The sequence below is a fragment of the Pipra filicauda genome, unplaced genomic scaffold, assembly GCF_003945595.2.
Source record: "Pipra filicauda isolate LSUMZ 115617 unplaced genomic scaffold, ASM394559v2 scaffold54_size4384275_pilon, whole genome shotgun sequence".
In the NCBI taxonomy this organism is placed as follows: Eukaryota; Metazoa; Chordata; class Aves; order Passeriformes; family Pipridae; genus Pipra; species Pipra filicauda.
The window spans coordinates 2676782-2700890 of NW_024104698.1; the positions used below are offsets into that span (position 1 = coordinate 2676782).

The window sequence follows — 24109 nt, forward strand, 5'->3', positions numbered from 1 at the left end:
GTGTAATGTAGTCTGTGGTGATATGTTTTCTGCACGTGGCTGAGACAAGGATGTTTTTAGCTTTTAACAATAATTTTGCATCATTTTAGCAAATTGCAGCCTTCTGAACAACAGAGAAAAGGAAGTGGTTATTAGAGCTAAAGCTTGCTAGATTTTTCACGTTAATCATAATGCAAGATGGAGAAGGTGACACAAAACTTAGAAATGTGTAAAGTACATTGGTGCTTTTTTATGTGTGCACAGATGGACAGATAATTCTCGCAAGTGTATAAAAGAGTAGGGGGAGGGAGGGAAAACCTCAAACACATGGTAAGAAAACCTACACACATTTTATATGAGGTTCTGTTTTTCTCCTACATATATTATTTCAAATATATTTTATTCTAGGTAAAATTAGAGTGGTTTTATGTAACCCATTCTAAGTATTAGTGTCAGAACTGTTCTGTAATCTTCTGCTGATAAAGCTTTACTATAAATACCTGTTGAAGTCTCTTAATATAAGGTGAACAGCCTTTCTATGAAGTGCATGACTATGTCTCCACCTTCAGTTTAGTCCAAACATTTTTCATTTTCTTCCCTGTGTTTAAGGAACTTATATCTGGCAAATACCATCAGGTGAGGGGAATATATTACAAAGTGGTAAACCAATAAATCCTGTTCCAATTTCAACCAAAAAGAAGTATAAAACATAGTTACTCATTTATCACTACTTTGCTTCACAGGTTTCTTGCAATATTGTGCTCCAAAGCCACCGGTAAAAGAAAAGGCAAATCCTAAAGATGTAGTAATCTTCAGTTTTGTCTTCTTTTTAAACCTCTGTGACAAGAACAGCAAAACTAGCAAAATAAACATAGATAAGGCACAGTCAGATTAGCCCAAATGGATGTGTTATTCAAGGATTATGTGCAGAAAAAAATTGGGTGTTTCCTTCCTTCTTTTCTGTAGAGATTTAGTTTGTCAATGGCTATGGCCTGTGGTACGCCGACGATCCTGACTTCAGGGCTCTGTACTGCTTCATGAGATACCTGTGATACCATCCTTAAAAGTAACTTGTGTAGTGCTGCACTGCACAAAGAATTTGGGCGTCCCTGGGTATTTTTACAGTCTCTGTTTCTGAGTCTGGTCTGTACCACCAAACCAGTTTCCTGCACTTTATTTCTTGTGATTATTTAACAGTTTCTCCTCTTGCTTTAATTAATATAAACTCATAAATATTTAGAGTAACATCAGGTATTTTTTGTGGTTAACTAAGTTACAGTTAGACTGGGCAGCTCTTTGCTGACTCACACTTATCTCATTCCCAGAAAAGTGTTTGTTGGGAGAGGTGAGAGGAAAGGCTATCATGCATGAGATGAACTTGTCACACTGGGGATGTAGCTGTAATGCACAATGTATTGAAAGGAAAAAAAAGAGGCTGGGAGGTAACTGAGCACACTTGAGGGTGCTTGTTTTCTTGACTTGAGAAGGAAGTCCTAAAGGAATTTTAAGCTCTGGGAGTGAGGGGCTGAAGATGTTCAGTAAAGTTTTGAGGAACTGACTATAGATCTCTCTGTTCTCACCACAGACCCTCTTTACCCCTGATGGGCAATGCCCAGTCCCTATCTGGCACTTGGGGGACCTCTTCCACTCTTTACAGCCCAATAGATAAAAAAAGCTCTTTCTTCTTGATTCTTGAGAGGTGATTTGCACTGGAGCTGGGTATGCTCTGTTAGCTTTAAATGTTTTTAATATCCATTTTGCACTATACAGTTTGTTTATTACTCTTTTACTACATAAAGATGAATACGTGTGTTTGTTCAGATAGGCACAGTTCCTGTATAACAGTTTCATAACCTCTGTTAGCATGCCATAGGTTTAGAGCTGCCTCAGTTTTCTGTGATTGATAGTGAGCCTTAAAATGAACCCCTCAGGTCTATCTACCTAGTCTTGCTGAGAAGGCTAATAAATAGTGACAAACTAGACCTATATTTTCCTACTGCTCATTGCTGTCATCTGGAGAACAGCTTGCACACCTTTCACTTTTTTCAAACAAAGGAAATATTGTCATTTTCCTTTAGGATTAGCAGAAGTAGAATATTTCTTTCAGCTAAGTAGAAGTAACAAAAGCAAATTAAATTAGGTGTTCTGCTAAAATGAGTAAGTGTTTTTATGAAGAAAAGTGAAGAGTCCACAAAATACCGCACACCCAAAGATTTAATGTTGTATTTTTGTGAGTGTTAACTTAATTGTCCTGATTTTTTTTAAGTCAATCTTTAATATCTCTGTGATGTAAAAAGTCAAAAGAACTAGTAAACAATGATAAACAGATAAAAACTATGAGCAGTGTAGGGAAAATTATAGCAGAACATATCATCAGTATGTTTTGAAAAGATTGACCTGGGTAGAGTCACATCCTGAGTTTTTACAGTTAAATAGTCTGAATTTTCTACTGAAATACCAGCAGATGGAACAGTAAAGTTCTGTGATTTCATAAAAAGCATGGCAGTTATAATGGAGAACTGCAGAGAGAGAAATATAAAAACTGTTAAAGACTAGGGAGTTGTTAGGAGCTGCAGTTCGAATGTCCTAATACAAGAGAAATGGAAGCAAAGCGTTTCCTTGTATTGCAACACTTGAGTATGGATTCAATGGCTTTATTATTTAGCTTTTGATCAATAATTTATATTCCATGCCTTGAGTTTACTGATGACTTCAATATTTTTTTGTGAGTTCTGTATTATCAGACCTGAAATTTAGTTGTACTGTAGTGTGCTGAAAATGTTTTGGTTTTATTTTGCAAGTGTAATTCTTCATTGAAGCTTATTGGCTAAGGGGATTTTCATCCTTTAAGCACAGTTTTGTAAAAAGGCATACCTGAACATTTTAATGAAACTAGTGACAGGAAGACTATCCTATCAGTAGGATAGTACAGATAGATCATAAAACCATCTATCAGAGTTTTTCTGATAAAAGCAGTTCGTATTTTTGTAGTGGTAAATAATTTCACTTACAGAAGCCTAGCAGACCGTTAACCTATAGTGTTTTGTTGCCCGCTTGTAATAACTTTGAAAATTTTAGCATTTGACATGGAACATAACTTGATATTCATCTGTATGTTAGCTTCTTGCTTGCATTCTATTAGTAATAGTCTAGTAAGTGATAAGAACTGGGATCTCTCTTCAAGACGGTGATAAACTTCACCTTGACTGACTAAGAATTAAATCGGACACTAGACAATCAAAATCTCACACAGAAGCAGATGAAACAAATCTGGAAAATTAATATATTTTTCAGGTTACATCACAAATGGCTAGAAGAAGAAAAGTTCTTTTGTACTATCAAGATGCTAATGGTTATGTCACCTTGCATTACTGCTTTTGAAATTATTTTCCAACTCTTTAATCACTATGAATCATGTAATTTTATGATTTTTTTCCTAAGCATTTATAAGAGCTTAAATTGAAATGTTGTTATTCCACTTCTGTCAATAATGTTGTTAAATGTAGTACTTATTGTAATATCAAGAGAGACAATTTACCAGCTATCCCGTTGTGGTGCTTGATTAAATAAAAAAATTAAGAAATCAAAGCAATGCTGTGCACAGTGTTAACAGTCACCAGTTCATGAAATCTTTTGTGTCATTGTTATTCATTCTACTGAAGAAGGAAGAGGTATGTTTTTTCCTTATGAAGTTGAGATTATTTTTTTAATATGGAAGCCAGTGTTTAAGGCCAAAATATGCCAAAAAATAAAAGTGACTTCACAGTAGAATAATTTCGTATATGTAGAAACGAGACCTGGAGATCCAGAACTACACAGAATTGTAGTATTCAGAAGGCAGCTTAGCTGGTAGAGGTAGCAGACAACTGATTGGAGGATGTTGTTCAAGACCAGTGTGTATAGTTTATTATTCTAATTCAAATGAAAATAGTCCTTATCCAATACTGCAAGGACCTGTGTTTTCATGCCCAGACAAGTAAGAGACATGCTGAGCTGTTTCCATAGTAATTCTGTTTTAGGATGAAGGGAAGATGTCTTACTTTGAAGTATGTCTAGCTTCAAGGGAAGACTTCAGCAAAATATATGCCCAGAGATGCTGTGGTTTCATGTTGACTCTAGACACAGAAGCCCTTTGCACCTGTGATATACAGTTGTATAATCCAGCTACATCCAAACTGTATCATACTGAAACTCATACATGCACAACTTTCCCTATGTCCTTTTTGGGGAGGGGAAAGATCTGAAAGGAGCTCAGCAGAAGACTAGCACTTCAGGTGCTTTGCACAAACCTAGCAGTATAGTGGTGAACTCTGCTGTCTGGCTACCCATGCTGAATTACAGGGTTTTGTCATGTCTAATGTAATGTAGATTTAACACCACATTTATTTAACTCATTTAGTAGAATCCAACTGATAAATCTTGCAACTTACATTCATACTGCACCATAAAATACCCACATCCACCCAGTCTTTAAACATGTGCTTAACTTTGCAGCCTTGTGATTAAGGTTGTGGACTGGGACACTGAAGAGCTGGGTTCAGTTCCTGCTCTAGTACAGTCATCCAGTGGGATACAGGGTAAGTCACTTAGGCCCCAATTTTTTTTGAGCTGTTTAGGTTTGTCTCTGCTCAGCTATGCCACACCTGCCTAATTAAGATCTAATGTATCAATTACTGTATCAATTTACAGTTATATGATATAAAAACTATGTACTGTTGACTTTCAATTAATTGTATGACCGGATTTTTAATGATAGTGATGCCAGAGCTTCTCACTTGCAATATGAATTGACTTCTGCCTTGCAGAAGTTTTGAGCAGATGTTGATGATAAATCACAGGTATTTAATGGTATTTGTCTTACATATTCTTAAGACAGATAGTACCCCTCATTTTGGAATGTGGTTGTTGCTCTGTTCCTCAGTTTCCCTCACATTTTTTTCTTTCTGTCTCTGCTGTCTCTCTTTTCCTAGTAGAAAGTAAATCCTTTGTATTCTTTCCATTATGTGCACATAGAAGATGAACCACAAGAGACACCGAAGTACTGAATGGGAATGTAGCTGCTACCTCAGTAAAAACAATCTTTCAGTAGACACTGTAGTGTGCTGAAATGGGTAGATAGGCCGTGATGTTTGGCTCTATGAAGGTAGTATTGTAACCTCAAAACAGGTATATTTTTCAGAGCCTGGCATAGGTTTTGACCAAATGCTGCTCAGACACTATCATTGCATAGCATATTATCATGTCATGAAAATAAAACACGGAAGCTAGTTCATTGCTAACATAGCCTGTAGACTGTGAGGTATGTAAGATTAGTATTCTTTGTCTGGTCCACCAGTAGTTTTTCACAGAATTGTCGAATGTTTTGGGCTGGAAGCGACCTTAAGGATTAGCTAGTTCCAATTCCCCTGCCACGAGCAAGGAACCTTCCACTAAACCAGGTTACTCAGAGCCCCACCCAAGTTGGCCTTGAATGCTTCCAGGGATGGGGAAGCCACAACCTCTCTGGGTAACCTGTTTCAGTGCCTCACCAACCATATACTAAAGAATTTGTTCCTAATATCTAATCTAAACCTACTCTCCTTCAGCTTAAGTCCGTTCGTCCTTGTCCTGTCACTACATGCCCTTGTTAAAAGTTCCTCTCCAGCTCCCTTGTAGGCCCCCTTTAGCTACAGGAAGGCTGCTGTAAGGTCTCTCTGGAACTTTCTCTTCTTCAGGCTGAACAACCCCAACTTTCTCAGGTCTGTCTTTCAGCTTTGTGATCAACTTGGTGTCTTGCCTCTGGACTCCTTCCAACAGGTCAATGTCTTGTGCTGGGGGCCCTAGTTTTTCACAGGTTTTATTTCTTCTGTCTTTTTTTCCCATTAGTCTTGGCCTTAAGACTGCAGTTACTCCATGCTTTGTATCTATGTAAGATACTTGTGATGGAAGGGGATGTCCAATCAGTGTGTATTTCATGAAGAGCAAAATAGCAAGTGGACCTGAATAGGAATGGATGGTACCAAAAACATCTGAGACCACCTTCCCTGAGCCTAGGGAAGTTTAAGTTTTCTAAAATAAACTGTATTCCATGAGATAAGCTGCCCACTAGGTATATGAAAATGACAGTGTATTTTGATAGACTCCTAAACAAGCCCTAGAAAGTCGACACTGGATAAATAAACTTGAATTAAGACTTAGTTGGAGTTGAGGGTAAATTCAAATTAGTTTCTGAACTTTGTTCAGCATCTCTCTCATTACAGAGATGAATAGACTGATCATACAACTTAATAGCTCTGAGTCTAAGCTTCTGTGGTCTTGCTTTAACATGCTGCAGTCTGCATCTCTTAAATGCTTTTCTTAAGCAATGGTTGCAAACAGAAATTCTAAGCCCTTTGAGTTAGTTGGCCAGGCAGCGCTGTAGTCTATATTGCAGTATAAGAGTCGCACGTGAAAGAAAGTTGAGTGCCCCATTGCTAATTGCTGATGCCTACATGTGTTCTTAACTCTAGTACTAAGTATTCCACAACGTTAAGGAGAAGGTTAGGCTCTGAACTTTTCAGTGCACTTAGTGTATATTTGCTTGCAATTAGACTTACTGAAATAAATGGATATACATCCTTTGGTTAGGATTGTGTATGATCACTTCATGTGAATAAGACCTCAAAAATCAGGAATTCTTTTTACATATATGTTTGCATAACAGTATTTGCATGTAGTTGCATAAGTAGTAGTTGCATTTTCAAACATGCCTTGAAGAAGAGAGTTGGTGAGTACTGTAAGATCTGGATCTACAATACAAGTCAAGGTGTAAGGTTTTTTAAGAAGTGTTAAGTCGGCTCCTGATGCTTATATTTCTAAAAAGTTTGATCAAATGCCCAGAATTTCACACAAGTGAACAACTAGTTTTAATAATATCCCACTTTCAGTAAGGTTTGCCTCAAAAATGTTACAGTGCCTTAGAAAGTCAGTGTGTCTGGATTTTTAATATCTTACAAAGATGTATGACCAAGGTTCTGGTAAAATTACTCTTTGCATGTGATCAAAAAGCTTTGCAGTGCATGACAGTAATCCAACCTTGAAGCAATTAGGAGTTTTCACATTTGTTCTGTCAAGTTATGACTCTTCTTTCATTTACTCTGATTTATACTTTGTTCCCTTCGTAGGTGCCTATCTTGTGCCATACTTAATCTTGCTACTGATAATAGGGATTCCACTCTTTTTCTTGGAGCTTGCTGTGGGGCAGAGGATACGCCGAGGGAGTATTGGTGTGTGGAATTATATCAGCCCCAAACTTGGTGGAATTGGATTTGCAAGCTGTGTAGTAAGTTTTTTGACATTGTGTGGTTTGCTTTTAGGCTGCATGATTTAGACTTTGTTTTGCTGCAGGGAAAGGCCCTCTATTTGTAGCTGGGTGTCAAGGTCAGTTTACAATGATCTTAAAACTTGAATTGGTCCATTAAAAATGTCTGTTAAACCAGTCAACTTGTGTTTTATGGTTCTTTTGAAATTAGGAGCTATGGAATGGAGTAGCCTTCTGGGCAAAAAAAAGGCCTGTGAAAGTATAGGTGTAATGTGATAAAGACAGAGAAAAATGAAAATTTAGAAAATGTCAGATACTTAAATGGGAGAAGCTATTCCCTTTTTATTCTGACTTAATTAAAATTGGGTTCAGTGGCAAACGTGCAGAATATGCAGAAGTTCAGCAGGGATTTTTTAATATTGCTTTAGAAATGTAACTTTTTGCCCTTTTTCTTTTTTTTTTTTTTTTAATAGGTATGTTTCTTTGTGGCTCTATACTACAATGTCATTATTGGATGGAGTCTGTTTTATTTTTCCCAGTCTTTTCAGCATCCACTACCATGGGACCAGTGTCCTTTAGTTAAAAATTCATCTCATACCTGTAAGTCTATAATAATATAAGATTCTTAAAAATTATATAAAATATATAAAATTTGAGATTTTGAAACATAAAGGAGAAAAAATATAATTAAAAAAGGTATTTGTGGGCAAAAGTGTTGTATGCAAAGCTGTTTTTTTGTCTTAATAAGATGCCACATTACAGTATTTGGAAAAAATACAACAGAGAAGCTTAATCTAAGAGAAATACACTGTATTTGTAAAGAAACATCACTGTCAACAGCATTTTAAATGGTCATGAAATTAGGAGAATGCTATTTGTGTGTTGGAGAAGAAAAATAATGTGGTTTCTTTTTTTTCTGATGTTGATACTACTTTTTATGCTTACTTGGTGAAAAACAAAGGTGGCAGAATATTTTTACATTTCAGTTGGTAGGATACTTCCCAGCAAAAAGTTGTTGTGTTACTAACAAAGGAGAAAATGGAAAACTGTAAACATCAATGAAATGCAAATGATAAAAGCACTATTTGCTTTGTAAATTAATATAGATGAAATAACTGATCGTTGGGTTGTTCTGTAATGGGATGATCTTTCATGGGCTTATTATATAACAGCATTAAAAGTTCCTTATTCCTTGAGTTTGGTTATCTTGTAACAGTTACACATTTTGCATTATTGTTGCTATTGAAATATGAATTATTTATTTTTGTTTTTATTTCAGATCCTAAATTTTCTTTATCTTTTCTGTGTTTATTTACCATTTGAATAAAGAACATAATTAGGGACATTTGAAAAGTTGTACCTTTCTATATTGTTTTTTTCCAAAGTTGTGTGCTTCAGTTATTTGAAATAATCAGTATTTGTGAATGTTGACACACAGTCAAATTGACTGTAGTCCACAAGCTATTGTCCATTAATTGAGCCACAGTGGTTGTTTATGTACTCTTTATTCTGCCTAAATATTAAGATACAATGTGTCAGCTAACTTCAGCAGAGGCCATCTGAACTAATCTTAGAGAAAGTTATTGTATTTGATAACATCATTTTTGATAGGCTATTTCAGTGAAGATCTGACATCTGTGTTAAGTTGCTTAAAATTAGTATATTTTTCCCTTTTTTTCCCTTAATTATCTTAACTCAGGACATACCTTAGCTATGTGCTTGATTGTTAGTTATAAATAATTTACAAAAACTTAAACATTTTCTTTGAAGAAATCTTTTTATGTGTTATATCTCTAGATACACACAGTTTCTTAACCTGTTTGGAAACATGAGTATAACAGAATTACAGTATAATAAAAAAGTCACTTCTGGAATACACATAGCAACTTTCATTTAACATAACTGTGTAGGAGCCATTTATTTCCTTTTCTTATCACTTTGGTATCATGTTATTATTTTACTGTTTATAATAGTAATTAACTCCCTGTTTATTTGAGTGTCTTATCAAAGTGGATACAATCGAGGTTTTGTTTTCCATGTTTTCAAATTTGTGTTCATTTCAGAGAGATAGTTTTCATAATATGTAAGTCATGGATAGATGATGTAATCTTATGTGTGATAAGTGGAATGTATGTCTTCATCTAAGCCTGCCTACTATTTAGTTGTGAAGTGAGAAATAAATTCTGTCTTGGACTAGGATTAACCATAATGTGGAGGAAATACATTAGCCCAAAGGGGTGTTTTAAAATATATACCCAGAACCTTTGACTGATAGCAGTCACTTTTTCTTCTAGAGAATGTCTTAAGACTTTTTTGTGAGTTTAGTTTCTCAGTAAATGATGATGGCACAATTACAAATATTGAGAATTGGTAGAACATGGTTATGAAATATGTCTCCCAAACCCATTTTTTACTTGCTAACATCTCTTTGACAGTTGTGGAGCCAGAGTGTGAAAAAAGTTCTGCAACCACTTATTACTGGTACAGAGAAGCACTGAATATTTCCAGCTCTCTTTCAGAGAGTGGGGGTTTAAACTGGAAGATGACTATCTGCTTGCTGGCTGCCTGGGTCATGGTATGCTTAGCCATGATCAAAGGCATTCAGTCTTCAGGCAAAGTGAGTATACTGCTTACCTGCATGGTATTGTTTTACGTTGAAGCATTTCAGGATATTTCTGTTCACTGAACCCTCTGTTTATTCTCATGAAATCTGTAGGAGCAGGTGGGAACTCACCCCAGTATTTGTATATCCTCAAGTAGAGGAATGTTAGTTAAGCATTAGAATTACAGTAATTTTAGAGGGAATTGTAGTAATATAGTGGGAATTGAGATCTAAGGAAATATTTTGCTTCTCATCAGCATAATTGTTGCAATTAACTGTACCTCAGCTTTATTGTACAGCATGTCTGTGTGTTTTGAATGTCTAAGGAATTAGGTTTCCATGTGTACTCACATTATGATTGCAGTGCACCCACGTATGCAAGCTTCTGTCATTAACACAGCTACTTTGTAGGATTCTGGATTGTTTCTTTTAACTAATGGCTTACCATCGCTTGCCACCTGAGTACTGTCACCTTGTCTTCTTTGCTTTGCATGCAGCCAGCTGGGTTGGCTAATGAATGATTTGCTAGATCTGTTGATCTTAATGGGATTTTCAGAGGAAAAATAATTTGTTCCAGTATCAAAATTCTTTGCTATTAGAAAGTTTGGCACTGGTATGCCAATTTCTGTGGCCTCCTTAGAGCGTTGCAGTTAAAGTTTAACCAGAGAATCATTTTACTAAACTAAACAGAATAAGTTTTCTTTTCAGTGATGGGGAATGAAAGATCAGATTTGATTAATATTTTTTGTTGTTTTGGCAGTAAGCATTACTTAGTGATTGAATTCATTGGTTATGTACTTTCTATTGACTCTTTGTTTTCTTTCCTTCTGAAGACACAATGAGTTTCTATGCACACTGCATATCTTTACGATCCTCAGTACTTGAGTCAAAGTGCAATTGTAAAGCGAAGCATTTCTACAAGTCTGCTTCTGTCTTTGTTGTCATCTCATTGAATTCATACTGAATTTCCCCAGAAGCCCAGTGGTTCGTTATCAGTTAGTGAACACTGGCAACTGTATTATTTTAGTAAAGTACAGAATTTCTATTATAGTCATGTGACTTTGCTTTCTTCTGCAGAGACAAGGGGAACGGGAAGTGTTCTGCATAGTTCTTGGAGCATATGATTATCAATACAGTCATGTATCCAGAGGATACTGAGTAGTGAATGAAGCTATTGAAAATAAAGTCCACATTAAATGTCATGTTAAATTTCTTCTTAATGTTTTTCAGATCATGTATTTTAGTTCCCTTTTTCCTTATGTGGTACTTTTATGCTTTCTGATCAGAGGACTGCTTCTTAATGGGTCAGTGGATGGAATTCGTCACATGTTCACACCTAAGGTATGTGCTTAATTTCTGCTTGTAGAGTATTAAAAGTTTCGGTGGCAATTTGACCATTTATGAATGCTCTCATTTAAGCTTATTGTCTTCATAGAACATTTGGCTGTGTTTCTGTTGGGTTAAATTACAAAATTGTTGTTTACCTCAGTGGCACAATATCAAGCCCTAAAGTCCAAAGGCCCTTAAGTATTCCAAGGGTCTGTGTAAAGTTACTTCCTTAGATAAGGGTTCCTGGAGTTAGATGCCTCTACAAAGCAACTAAAAGTGCTATTTACAGGATTCAGGATGTTTAGAGAGTTCCAAATATGGAGAAGAAGTGAATCTTCATATCTTGCCATTCTCTCGTATTGAAATGCTCTGTCCTGGGATGTCATAGTGCCTTACTTTGAATTGTCACATGACGTTACATAGTTATCTCATCCCTTTTGAAAAAGAACAATTTTTTTTCCTTTTTTGTAAATAAATTAATGCTGTTTGCATAGTAGCCCCAAGTACAGGAGACCTGTATTTAATAGTAGTGTAAGTACTCACCACTCAGCTTTCCTTGTCCTGTTTTTTGTGGTTGACACGCCAAGATAGCAGCAGTTCTAAACGTACATTTTGTACTGCCAATATTTTTACCAGGAGCATGCCTTACAGGGCTTTAAATTTTCTAACTATGGAGGTGATAAGGGATGTTATGAATCATTGTTTAGCTTGAAGATCTAAGTTTTACCCACACCCATCTCAAATGCTTGCAACTGTATCTATACTACAGGAACAGCATGTTTGAGTAGTTTGAGCCGTACCTCAGGAATGTACAATGCTGGGCTTCCTGTTGTATTGTGAAATGCACTTTCCAACAGGTCAATTTCATAATATAGTTGAGAAGAACAGGACTAACATTTCAAAAATGAAAGCTAAATAATAAGATGATCAAAATCAATGCACATAGTGGCTAATGCCAGATGACAGGGTCTTGTCAGTTGTTTTGACTCCAGGTGTTCTGAGTCTAGAGAAATGTCGTTCTATAAAAATGACTTTTGTTAGCTATCACCTTGGTGCAGTTGTGCTCCATGTCACTCACTGTCACCACTTTAGAGAGTCGTGGTTCTGCAGGAACTTGCAGGCTGCTCAGGCAAGTTTGGGAAACCTGAGGAACAGAAAAATGTAATGCTTACTAATGAGAGGATGTCTAGAACAGAGGTGGAATACAGATGTCTTGAAAATATAATTTGGTTTCTCAACCACAGTGTTAATCCTTTCTTTGACTGGAGAAGTACCACTAGATGCTGAAGGAATATAAATACAAAAACTTCCCTTGAATACCAACACCTCTTCACTACTCACTATTTCATCTGAGTTAGACTTAAAATAAGTTGCAGCTGATGCTTACTTTATAGTTACGTTATACTTAATTATACAATTGTCTCAAGTGTTCAGATAAATGATCTCGAAAGAAAAATTGTTTTTAATTTATTCTGCTAGTTTCTAGTTCTGTATCCCAAAATTTAAGTTGTGGTTTAAATTTAAGTTAGGAGACCTCCATGTCACATGTATTATATGTGAATGTAAACCTTCAAAAGTATTTTAATTATAATTTTCTGTACCCGGGCGCTAATTTGGACTGTAGGTTCATATAAGACTACCTGAAGAAATTCAGACTTGCCGCATCTGTTGTTCCATTTACTCCATAGTGCTAACAGTTTATTTGGGCAGGCAGACTGTACAAAATTGTGCTAAACCAATCTAGCTTGAAAATTATTCAGGTAGATAGATGTGAGAGAGGAAGAGGAGACATCTTTTTCAGCTTCAGTTAGCTGAGCAAATGACCACGTTTTGACCACAGACGATCACAGCACATTCCCACAAGACTTGTTGCCAGCATGGCAGAGGACTGGCACACATTGGTGCCCATATGTGAAAGCCCAGGGCTAATGTAGAAGGGGAGAATTTCTCTGTTTGACATGGTTGTTGAACAAAGCAGAAATTCTAAATAATAATTTTAACAGAAAACCTAAAGAAAGATACATGAGAAACCCACTTAAATCAACTACTGCAGTTAAACTGTAGGACTGAAGCTGAAATGCAGAGCTCCCAAAATTTCACAAGCAGTATCTAATAGGAAATCAATTATAAGCTTATTTTGAAAGTCTAGATGATGTGTATCTGAGAACACAATACTTTTGATGGTACCAAATGATACATTGAGGAAAGTGATAAGTGTTTTGATATTTCAACCATTTCGAGATTTGGTAGAATTCTGCATATTCCTCGAGCTCCCTCTGGTGGAAAAACTCTGGCATGACTGTGATACAGGCAGGTTGAACTACTTGCAATAGCTACTTGTGCATTGTAATTATAATAAAAATTTTAAGTCAGGAACAAGTTTATTCCCGTACATACCTTTTCTTTCCCCAAATATATTGTATTTTATCTATATATAAATGACTAAAGAGGCTATCTGCTACCTATCTGAAATAAATATTATATCTTCATGAAAAACGGAAAATTTTTTCAAAATGTTACAACAGTAGCAGATTTATTTTTCCTCAGAGTAAGACAGTCAGTCTAATGATGCTGTCATCTGTGTTGATGCTTTTTAGTTTTACTGTTATCAGTAAACCTAGGGCTTAAAAAAAATAAAAATCATATGCATTAATGGAGGTCCTGAATCAGCTTGAGAAAATCTAAGTTTGACATCTAGTTTTTTTTTATTTTTTGTTATTCAGTATCTAGAAGAATTTGAGGTAGACAAATGGAGACTTCTAACTTTGTTACAAAGATTTTTTTGAATGAGCAATACAGTTCCTCTAAATGAGCAATACAGTTCAATTTTTTTGATAAAAAGCTGTTTTGCCCTCAAATACCATTTAATATTGGGTGAAGTTCAAGGCATCTGACTTAAGGAAGATCTGACTTGTGGACTATACAGCTTGTGATGGGCAGTGTTCATTTCATATATTTCGTTTTGCTTTATATATTTGCATGTAATAGAATTCCATATAAGCATGTGTATCTTATGTTCACTTTTTTTATGTTTGTTTGAAAAGTAACAACAAAGCAACTTTCATCATACTTATTGGATTTATGAGGGTTGATCATCCCAAAATACATCTTAATTCTAACAAATATCAAAGACAGTATATACTGTAAATCAAAGACAGTATATACTGTAAAAAAAAAAGTTCTCTCTTATTTCTCAGTGTAACTTGCTGCTATTTCAGTTACATAGCTCCAGTAGTGTGTCATTGTTGGAAACATAATGTGTAGCATGTTTCTCTGACATTTAGATAATATAAAGTCAGTAGAAATTCTGGCCCATAAGTTTGCTCAAATTTAGATGCCTCAGCTTTCATTTTATCATAATGAAAATACGTTTGTAGTGGAGTATGATCATTTTGTGATATAGATTGTCTTCCTGATCTTTTTTCTGTTGTTTTATTTCGTATAATAGAAATGCATATTATAGCTGACATATATTATATCTAATTTCAAACAGCTTGAAATAATGCTGGAGCCCAAGGTCTGGAGAGAAGCTGCTACTCAGGTGTTCTTTGCCTTAGGGCTTGGATTTGGTGGAGTCATTGCCTTTTCAAGCTACAACAAGAGAGACAACAACTGCCATTTTGATGCTGTACTGGTGTCCTTCATCAATTTTTTCACTTCTGTGCTGGCAACTTTGGTGGTGTTTGCAGTTCTGGGCTTCAAAGCCAATATCATAAATGAAAAATGTGTTATCCAGTATGAATATCCATTTCTTTTTTTAAATTATTTTTATGGTTTATTTTATTCATGAATTAACACAGAACACTGAGTTTGATCTTTCTATTTTATTGTGTTTTACAGGAATTCAGAGAAGATTTTAAAACTTTTGAAAATGGGCAATCTCAGCCAGGATATGATCCCACATCATATCAATTTCTCAAGCATTACAGCAGAAGATTACAATTTAGTTTATGACATTATACAGAAAGTTAAAGAAGAAGAGTTTGATTCTCTTGGTCTGAAATCTTGTCAAATTGAAGATGAGCTTAACAAGGTGAGAGTGTTAAGTAAGTCTTAAATACAGAGAATATGAACAGATGCGTATTTTTAGACCTGAAATGAACTGTGAAGTGTACCTACAGCGAGTATCAGTACAATGTACCTATGAGTTGTGCATCTATAAATACCTAAATGAAAACAAGGTTGCATTCCAACTCACTTGAGGACTTTTGGGTCTGATGTCTTAATATAGTCTTCACTTTTTTTGATCATTATATCATTTCCTTTATGAGATGAGAAGTTTTTAAAGTTCTGTTTTTTAGAAGAATTGACCATGAGGATTTTTTCAAAGACTAAACAGAGGTTCACCTATTCGATGCCTCACACTGCAATGTCTTACAATGTAAAGATACATTTTTAGATATAAATAGTACTATACTGAATGTAAAAAATTATTCTTTACTTATCAGGTAATTGCTTAATGAATAGCAATTTGTTTTGAAATCTTACAGTAAGACAGATCTGTAAAAGAAATTATAGTTTTCTTGCTTTAGGGAAAGACTTGCATATTTAAACACTGATCTCTATATAGTTGCACCAGGATCTGAAGATAAAATGTAAAATCTGTGACTTAGACTTTAAAAGTTTCTGTACTATTCCTGCCATTTAAATTTGAAGCAAAGATACAGAAATTAAGTCTTTTTTATACTTACTGGAGAAAACAGAGTGTATTTTGTAGCAGTCCTTTATAATAGCTCACATGCAAAATCGTCAGTGAAAGAGAGAAATAAGTTCTGACTGGACTCAAGAGGAAAATTTTTCATAATGAGAGTAATCAGACATTGGGCTAATCTCTTCAGGGAAGTGGTGGATTCCACAGCATTGAACACTTATATGGTTCAGGTGAACAGGGTGCTGGGCCATCTTTTCTAGACTGCTTTTGCCGAGAAAGGTTGGACCAGATGATCCTTGAGATACCTTCCAACCTAGTATTCTATAATTTTATGAAAGAACTGTTAATGTCAATCAACTTACAAATTCTCAGCCAAATCCACTGTTTCACTAAATAGTATTAATTAAGTGGAAGAATTGCATATTAGATAGCAGCTTCCCACTCTGCCTTCCAAGATGTAGTTGATGACACTGCATGATTACCAAGTCAGACTGTCACTCTACCAAAACCAAAAAAAAAGTTCAGGAACAATAACATTTTTATTTTTTTTTTCTCACTGACAGGCAGTTCAGGGAACTGGTTTAGCTTTTATTGCCTTTACAGAAGCAATGACCCACTTCCCTGCTTCTCCCTTCTGGTCAGTCATGTTCTTCCTCATGTTAGTAAATTTGGGACTTGGAAGTATGTTTGGAACCATTGAAGGCATTATCACACCCATTGTTGATACCTTCAAAGTCAGGAAAGAAATTCTTACTGGTGAGTTACACAAACTTTCTTTTCTCCATAGAGGAATAAGCTAATTTTTTTTTGAGAGTATGAAGTTGTTGGGTTTTTTTTGACATGAAAGTGTAAAGATCATTTTACAGAGCAGTAAATCACTGTATTCCAGACTGTATTTCCATACATAGGCACATTAATATATGCCAGTAACACATTTTTCTGAGTGTTACATGAGCAGGAACATCCTAGAACTTAAATTTTATTGAAGGACTAATTTCTGTTACAAGTTTCTGTATGGTCAGTCCTGTTGGGCTGTTCCAGAATACTTTCCATTCCAATTTGTGTCACGCATAAGAGAAACAAAGGAAAAGGAAGGAATGAAAATAAATTGCAAATTACTGCAAATTATCCCTAAATAAGCTATATGAAATCTTAATTTATGATGAATTTTTTATTATGCTAAAATCAGTATAGTTACTCTCTAGAGAAACGGACATCCCTTCAAGTGGAAGTGAATGGGTCTAGTAGTTTGGAATTAGAGGGCCTGCACTCTTCCTCCAGAGGGATTGAGAAAAATGCATTAGTGCTATCAATTGTGGCATACCACCGGGTTGCCTTTGACTCCAGCGTGTGTTGAAGTTCCAGCATGTCCAGCACAGCTGCGCTCAGCAGTGACGTGACATCATGCAGGCCACGATAGCCTGCTGTTAGTCTCCCTTCTCCAACAGACTTCCACAGTGGCCATATGGGGCTGTTAAAGGGTGAGCGAGTCCTGCTGATTGCTTCTAGGCTGTCACTCAAATCATCTTATGAGTGGGAATCAGGGAGTCTCAGGTGGGTCATAAGAAGTAGTCTCTAGCACAGCTAATTCTCTCAGATACTGAATACATCTTTCCATGATGGTCCACTTGCCTGGGTGACATATAACATTTTATATGAGGGAATGTCTTTCCTTCATGCCTGACATGATCATATCCAGAGGCTAAGAACTTGTGTCCCTTTTCCAATCACTTTGTCAATGCCCCCTTCCATAGAAAGTGATCCCAGCTGTTTGACTTTCCTACCCTCTAATTCCAGGCTACTAGCCCAGTTATCTCAGCACTGGAGCTGTCAGGTGCTCATTTACACAGTGGCTGAAATATTTTGCATATCCCACAGCTCACTCAGGGATGAGGATCATCCTTAGCCTAAGTTTCCAGTGGGGAGAAAAGAAGGCACCTTAACTGGAATAATCAGCCTGGCTGATGCTCAGCCTACAATTGATTTCACAGTTTATTGAAATTTGACTTATTTTATGTCTACTTAAGCATTTTGTAATAATATTATCTGTAATAATACTATTGACAAATTTAGTAGGAAAAAATTATATTGAGATCCATTATGCAGGATCAGGCATTAAAGAATACATTTCAGGTTGTTCTAATGAAAAGAAGGGATGAAAATGTTGATGCTTAATGCACAAATACATTTAGACAGATCCTAATTGAACTTCATGCCATGAATGATCTTTTTGGGGAAGTCTGTTCAGCCTTGATATTTTTTAGAATCACAGTCTGAAATGTTTTCACTATCTTTTTCCACTTTTTCACTTCTAAGTTCTTTTCACTTCTGATTTCCAAAAAGTAGTGACCAAGTAACGTGATGTATGATGTTTTGCTTACCAGTTCATTTTACCCTTGCATTCACATTACATTTAGTGAGAAATAGTCACTTGATTAATGTCTGCTGCTTAATCAGGACTGCTGTAATATGGCAATTCGAATAATTCTGATTTCATAACTTTTCTATTATGTAGGGGAGAGGTAGAATACCTAATGTTAAAATTGAAACTCTCTAAAAAGTAAAATGTTATCAACTTCAATTATATGAAATAATGAATTTCTCTTTATTCCAGTCATATGCTGCTTGGTAGCATTTTTTATTGGCCTGATCTTCGTACAGCGCTCTGGAAATTATTTTGTGACAATGTTTGATGACTACTCAGCTACTCTGCCCCTGCTAATTGTGGTCATTTTGGAGAATATTGCGGTCATCCGAATTTATGGAATAGACAAGTAAGTGAAGGAAATGTATCTCCCTGTCCATATCAACAGTACTCGTTACAATAATTATTACTATTTTACTTATATTTTGTGAAGTATTTGTGATGTACACACAAATACAAGTAAATAGAAACTGGTCAAGAATCTAGTCTGTTATTAAGAACAGGTTTGGAGCAACATAAATTACATCAGGACAGTGTACTGAAACCCAAAGAGTGATTGTAAGAGGTCCAAAGAAAGGAGAATAAAGTTAAAGAGGCAAAATTAGAGAGTTAGAAAGGAGGCTGGATATGAAAGTATGAGGAATTTGTATCAAAATAAGTCATGAAAAGAAAGATTTAAAGAAGTAATAGCCATGGTCTAAGCAGCAGATGAGAATGAGTATTCTGAACAGGTCTGCAGTATTCCAGGCAGTCTGAGAAAGGAACAAAGCAAACTCAATGGAAGTAACAAGAAGAAAGTTTCAGTTTATGAACTAGATTTAGTTTGGGGTGTTGTAGCAATTAATTTTTCTTTGCATTAGTTGTGAGAGAGGAAATAGAGGAAATGACAGCAAAGAACCGAGTCAAAACTTACTTGGAAGCAGAACAGTTGGCAATGAAGTAAAGTGACCTGGCAGTGATGGGGTGAAGAGAATAGACCATCAAGCCCCTTTTTTTTTTTTTTCTTCATTTTATGACCAAAAATATAAAAACGCCATGTATATGATTTTACACAGGCAAACAAAAGATGAAACAAATGACCTGGTTATCAGTCAGGGAGTGTTCCACTGTGAATGGAGATAGACATGCCAAAACCCAGCAGCTTACCTGTGAGGAATTTGATGTTTAGGCATAGCTAAAATATGGTAATCCTTTGATTCTGACTCAGGGTGCAGGTGATTCATGTTTTCAGAAGGGGTTCTGACAGGATGCAGTCTAAAGTTAACAGCCAGACTTCTCATTCATAATGACACCCAAGTCTGGACTATTCCCTCTGGACTATTCCTGATATTTCTTCTGATGTATATTTCTCCAGAATATCCTTAAGAAACATGGCAGTCTTCTTTGCAAACACTGTCAGAATCAACAACCTCAGGTTGTCATTGGCTGATAGTACCAAGGGTTCCTTGTAGATGAAGTTCCATGTATATTTCTTACTAGACACATTGTCTTTGATCAGATAGTAAAAAACCAAAACATAGCATCCAAAGGGATTACAACCAAAGGATAGAAAAGAGACAACGTAGACAAGAAGGAAAATCTGGAATCACTGCTAGCGGAGCCTGATAGCTTTTAGAAGAGCATAAGTAGGATGGAGTCAATGAAAAACTTTAAAGATAACGGATTTATGTTCAACTGGATGAAGAACTGGAGATCTCAGAAAGAGGGCTATTTGTAAAGGGCACAATCCATTTGTAAATTCAGTTTCTTTTTAATGATGTGTTTAATTTCAGTGTAAACAAACAATAGAATAGCCCAAGCTGTGCAGTTAAAAAAAATGTTTTGAGAGACTATATGACAGAAACTTCATATGTGTAACTTCTTTGAAAACATATTTATTGCTGTAAGAGCCTTTTCTAGATGGACATTTCAAAAGGAAGTAGGACCACAAGGGAGTTAATCGTTGCTTGTGAACACTCTTAACAAGTTATTTCTAAAAGTATTTTCTCTTTCTTCTGGCTCTGGAATACTCCATCACAAGTACAAAAATAGGAGTTTTGTTCATATTATAACTTAAAATTTTGAGGAACAAGGAGGCAGTTTTATAACTTGGCAAAGTTTTATTTAAGCAGCTTATATGATACAAACCATAACTTATGCGTAAAGTTGGTTTTTTACACTGCAGCACACTGTGAGTTCAAAATTAATTTTGCAGAATCTGTAAGAGGTGCTGGTTGTGTATGTCCTCAGAAGTAATGACATATGCCTCAATAAACAACTCAGTATACAATACAAGAAGATATAAAAAATCTTATAAAAAAAGGTGTGTTTAAATATCTTTCCAGCACAGTCCAGCAAGCAGCTTACTAAGTCACTGTACTGTGCAGCAATGCCTTTTATTCATCTGTTCTGAAGAACTTGTAATACAAGCTCTGTTTTTCAGCCCATCAAGTAATTTAAACTGCAGCCGTTTCTATATATGCATTGTTTCAGTGTGTTCCCTCAAGTTAGGTGATATGTATCAATTACAGTGCTCAAAATCTCAATGTCTGGACTAACAATAACCTTTTAATCCCTTCACAGATTTATGGAGGACCTGAAGGATATGCTTGGGTTTTCTCCAAGCCAGTATTATTACTACATGTGGAAGTATGTTTCACCATTTGTATTGTTATGTTTGCTGGTAGCTAGCATTGTCCAAATGGGATTAAGTCCTCCTGGCTACAATGCTTGGATTGAAGATACGGTATGTATATAGTATGTATGTGTATATATGTGGTATGTATATATACATGATACCATCATCATCATAATGACCATATCTGAAGTATTTCAGAAATACATGAACAGACAAAAAAATTGGAATTAGAAATTCAAAATCAGTATAAATAATGATGTGTTTTTTTGTCTCAACTAATTTTGACACAAACCTTCATGCGTTTGGTGACTTTTAATTTGTTGATGTATGATTAAGAAATTCTTAAGTCTGGGAGACATTGTTCACATTCATGAAGTCTTATTTTACTGCAAAAAAGAGTTGGGTGATAACACTGAATAAATCATTTCGATATCTCATCAGTGTTTTTTTACGTGGCATTAAATACTGAAATTTAGCCATATCATAAATTTTCCTTTTGGAAACACATATCAAAATATAGGTAGCAGCTGCATTAAAACGTTTTTCTAATAAGAGTATTGGATTTGAAAAAAACTTACCAGAGTGAGCAGCAATCAGTTCTGTGCATTGGCTCCAAGAAGAGATTCACTTAAGGTAACTTCTAAGAGTTCTGCTAGTTATAGGCTCATCAGCCCTCAGCTGTTTCTGCAGGCTTGTCATGCAAAATATATAGAGAGTAAAATGTCAGAGAAAATAATCTTGGGATAATTGTCCAAAATAGCTGGGGGGAAACCGCAGCAAAGACAGGTAAAAGATAAATACAAGATTGGCTTTACTATAGGTAGATGCCTGCCTCTATCCAGACAACTACTGGTTTCTCATGATTCTCAGAACAATACTCCTGTTGCATTTGATTCTTGCCCTGAAAAATTAGAAAGAGAAATACCTTAGAATACCAAATGTATCGTTCCTTTCCACATACAAAATTAGGCAAAGGAAGCCTGTTGGCCAGTGATGCATGGATGCGGTGGAGGTGTGAGGAATAGTCAGTGCCCCAGTAAATGCATTATAGTTTACATGAAGTTTATACAAAGTGGAATAATTGAGACAGTCTCTGTTAAGGCCAGTTATTAGCCTACAGAACAAGGACTTATTTGCCAGGCATAGTTTACAGATGCCACTGCACCCTTGTCTGTTATGAGCATCCTTTAGAGGATCAGTGAACAACTACAGAGAAATGTAGCAGCCTAATGTGAAAATCTTGATTTGGGTGCCTCTAGAGTGCTCTGAACGTCTCAGAAACTGTGCAACAGTTAGTGTTACTCAATGGCAGACGGATAGAAATCCTACATCTCCGTGACTGTTCAAATTTGATATCTGCAGTGGTGCCCACATTGTGGGTGCAGGGTGACAAAAAGGTATGTGTTTGAAAACAGCAGGCCTTGGTGAGGACTGCCTGTTTGTTCTTTTTTGGTAAAGATGTATTAATAGTTTTTCTGTTGTGTTTCTCAGGCTACGGAAGAGTTTCACAGCTATCCAACATGGGGAATGATTGTCTGTATATCTTTGATGGTGTTGGCCATACTGCCAGTCCCAATAGTCTTCATGGTGCGCCACTGCAACCTTATCGATGACAGTTCTGGTAGTTTGGCATCTGTATCCTACAAAAGAGGTCGGATAATAAAGGAACCTGTTAATCTGGAGGGAGATAGTACAAGTCTGATTCATGGGAAGAGTCCAAGTGAAGTGCCATCTCCAAACTTTGGCAAAAACATATATCGAAAACAGACTGGCTCACCAACTCTGGACACTGCTCCAAATGGACGTTATGGTATTGGGTACCTGATGGCAGATATGCCTGACATGCCGGAGTCTGATTTGTAACTACAGAAAAAAAATGGCTGTTTGTTTCTTCTCCCACTGATCATGGTTCTCCTATGAGAAGTGGTCAGCTTCACTTACTAGAGTGTGATCTCAGGTGCTCCATAGTGACAGTCTTTTAAATGTCATGACTGTACATACAGGTTGACAAAACTCCCTTTAAATTCTCTGGGCTTTTATTTGCACTGAAGGAAACACATTCAAATTCAATGGCAGCCTACTCTACCACCATAGCCAAGAATTTGATTTTTTAAATTAATTTCTAACTTTAAAGCTCTCTGTCTCTGAAGCCCAGGTCTCACTCAAATGATGAAATATTTCTGAGGTTATATAATTGAAAATCCCTTTTTTCAACTAAATTTCAGGTTAACTCCCCAATATTAAAGGTGTACTCAGTAGTAGTTCACCTGTGTTTGTATAAACACCTGTATATACTTTGTGTAGATATGCTGTACTTATTTTGTTAGCACTGATAATTACTTAGGCTTTTAGCTGAGTAAAAAACAAACCTGCAAACTATTTTCTTATGTAATAGCTGTATAGAGCAATAGTATTAGAAAATCAAGGAGTAGACTTACAGGAAGGCGATCAAAGATTCCCTGTTCACTGGGGACTGCATAAACCGTGGCTGTATATTTTGTGTAAAATATTTCTTTTTCAGTGTGGAAACAATGTTAGAGTGAGTCACTCCAAGAATCTTAAAGATTGTGCAGATTCTGCATTTTTTTCTATGCTGTGTGCCTAAAAAAGACCTTGATATTTATTGTGGTTACAAGATTACATATATATTATATTTATATAATATACTAATAATGTAAATATGTATATTATTCTGTATGTAATTGTTTCAAAAGTTGAAGCAAGATGGCTTTCTTAATTAGTCTCCTTCAGTTTTGCTTCTGTTATATGCAGATATTTCTTTTTCAGTAAGTAATTGTTAAGAACTGTATGGCATTACATTTTAACCTATGAATAAAGAGATTGATAAGGTATTTGGCTGTGATTTCCTAGTACACTTACTATATATAACACAGGCTGCTTTTCCCTCATCTGGACTATCTGAAAGAATGGCCAAATAAAGATGTTAAAAGAAAGTGGAAACAAAATGCTAAATCAATCATCTTAATAAACTACTGAACAGTGTTTTATTCTTAGGGGCATTTACTGTTAATACAGTAGTTGATGTAGCGCTGTAAACTGGCAGGATGCTCTGGAAGCTAGTACATGATCTGTTCCTTACCTTAGAGAGCTTTAAAGTTAGGTATAAATTCTGACTTAGCTACCTCTAATAAAGCAAAGGGCAGAACCTAGTTACATTGTCCCAGCATCAAAGAACTAGATTAATTTGTCTGAGATAAATGCAAGTC

The 24109-nt window shown here is 35.8% G+C and overlaps 1 protein-coding gene across 3 annotated transcripts in view; it reads left to right on the forward strand.

Annotated features, from left to right (window-relative positions):
* The window catches only part of SLC6A15 (solute carrier family 6 member 15), a 36774-nt gene extending 12938 nt beyond the window's left edge, over positions 1-23836 (forward strand). For 2 of the 3 annotated variants that reach the window (XM_027718306.2, XM_027718307.2), the window contains exons 3-12: positions 7122-7279; positions 7732-7858; positions 9694-9875; positions 11091-11201; positions 14683-14924; positions 15030-15222; positions 16404-16596; positions 18455-18614; positions 20828-20990; positions 22374-23836. In XM_027718306.2, the coding sequence (XP_027574107.1) occupies positions 7122-7279; positions 7732-7858; positions 9694-9875; positions 11091-11201; positions 14683-14924; positions 15030-15222; positions 16404-16596; positions 18455-18614; positions 20828-20990; positions 22374-22745 (1901 nt within the window). In that variant the 3' untranslated portion in view covers positions 22746-23836. Of the gene's footprint in view, positions 1-4473; positions 4557-7121; positions 7280-7731; positions 7859-9693; positions 9876-11090; positions 11202-14682; positions 14925-15029; positions 15223-16403; positions 16597-18454; positions 18615-20827; positions 20991-22373 lie in introns of all 3 variants that reach the window. The other variant, XM_027718308.2, reaches the window with a different exon arrangement.
* The last annotated feature ends 273 nt before the right edge of the window (positions 23837-24109 follow it).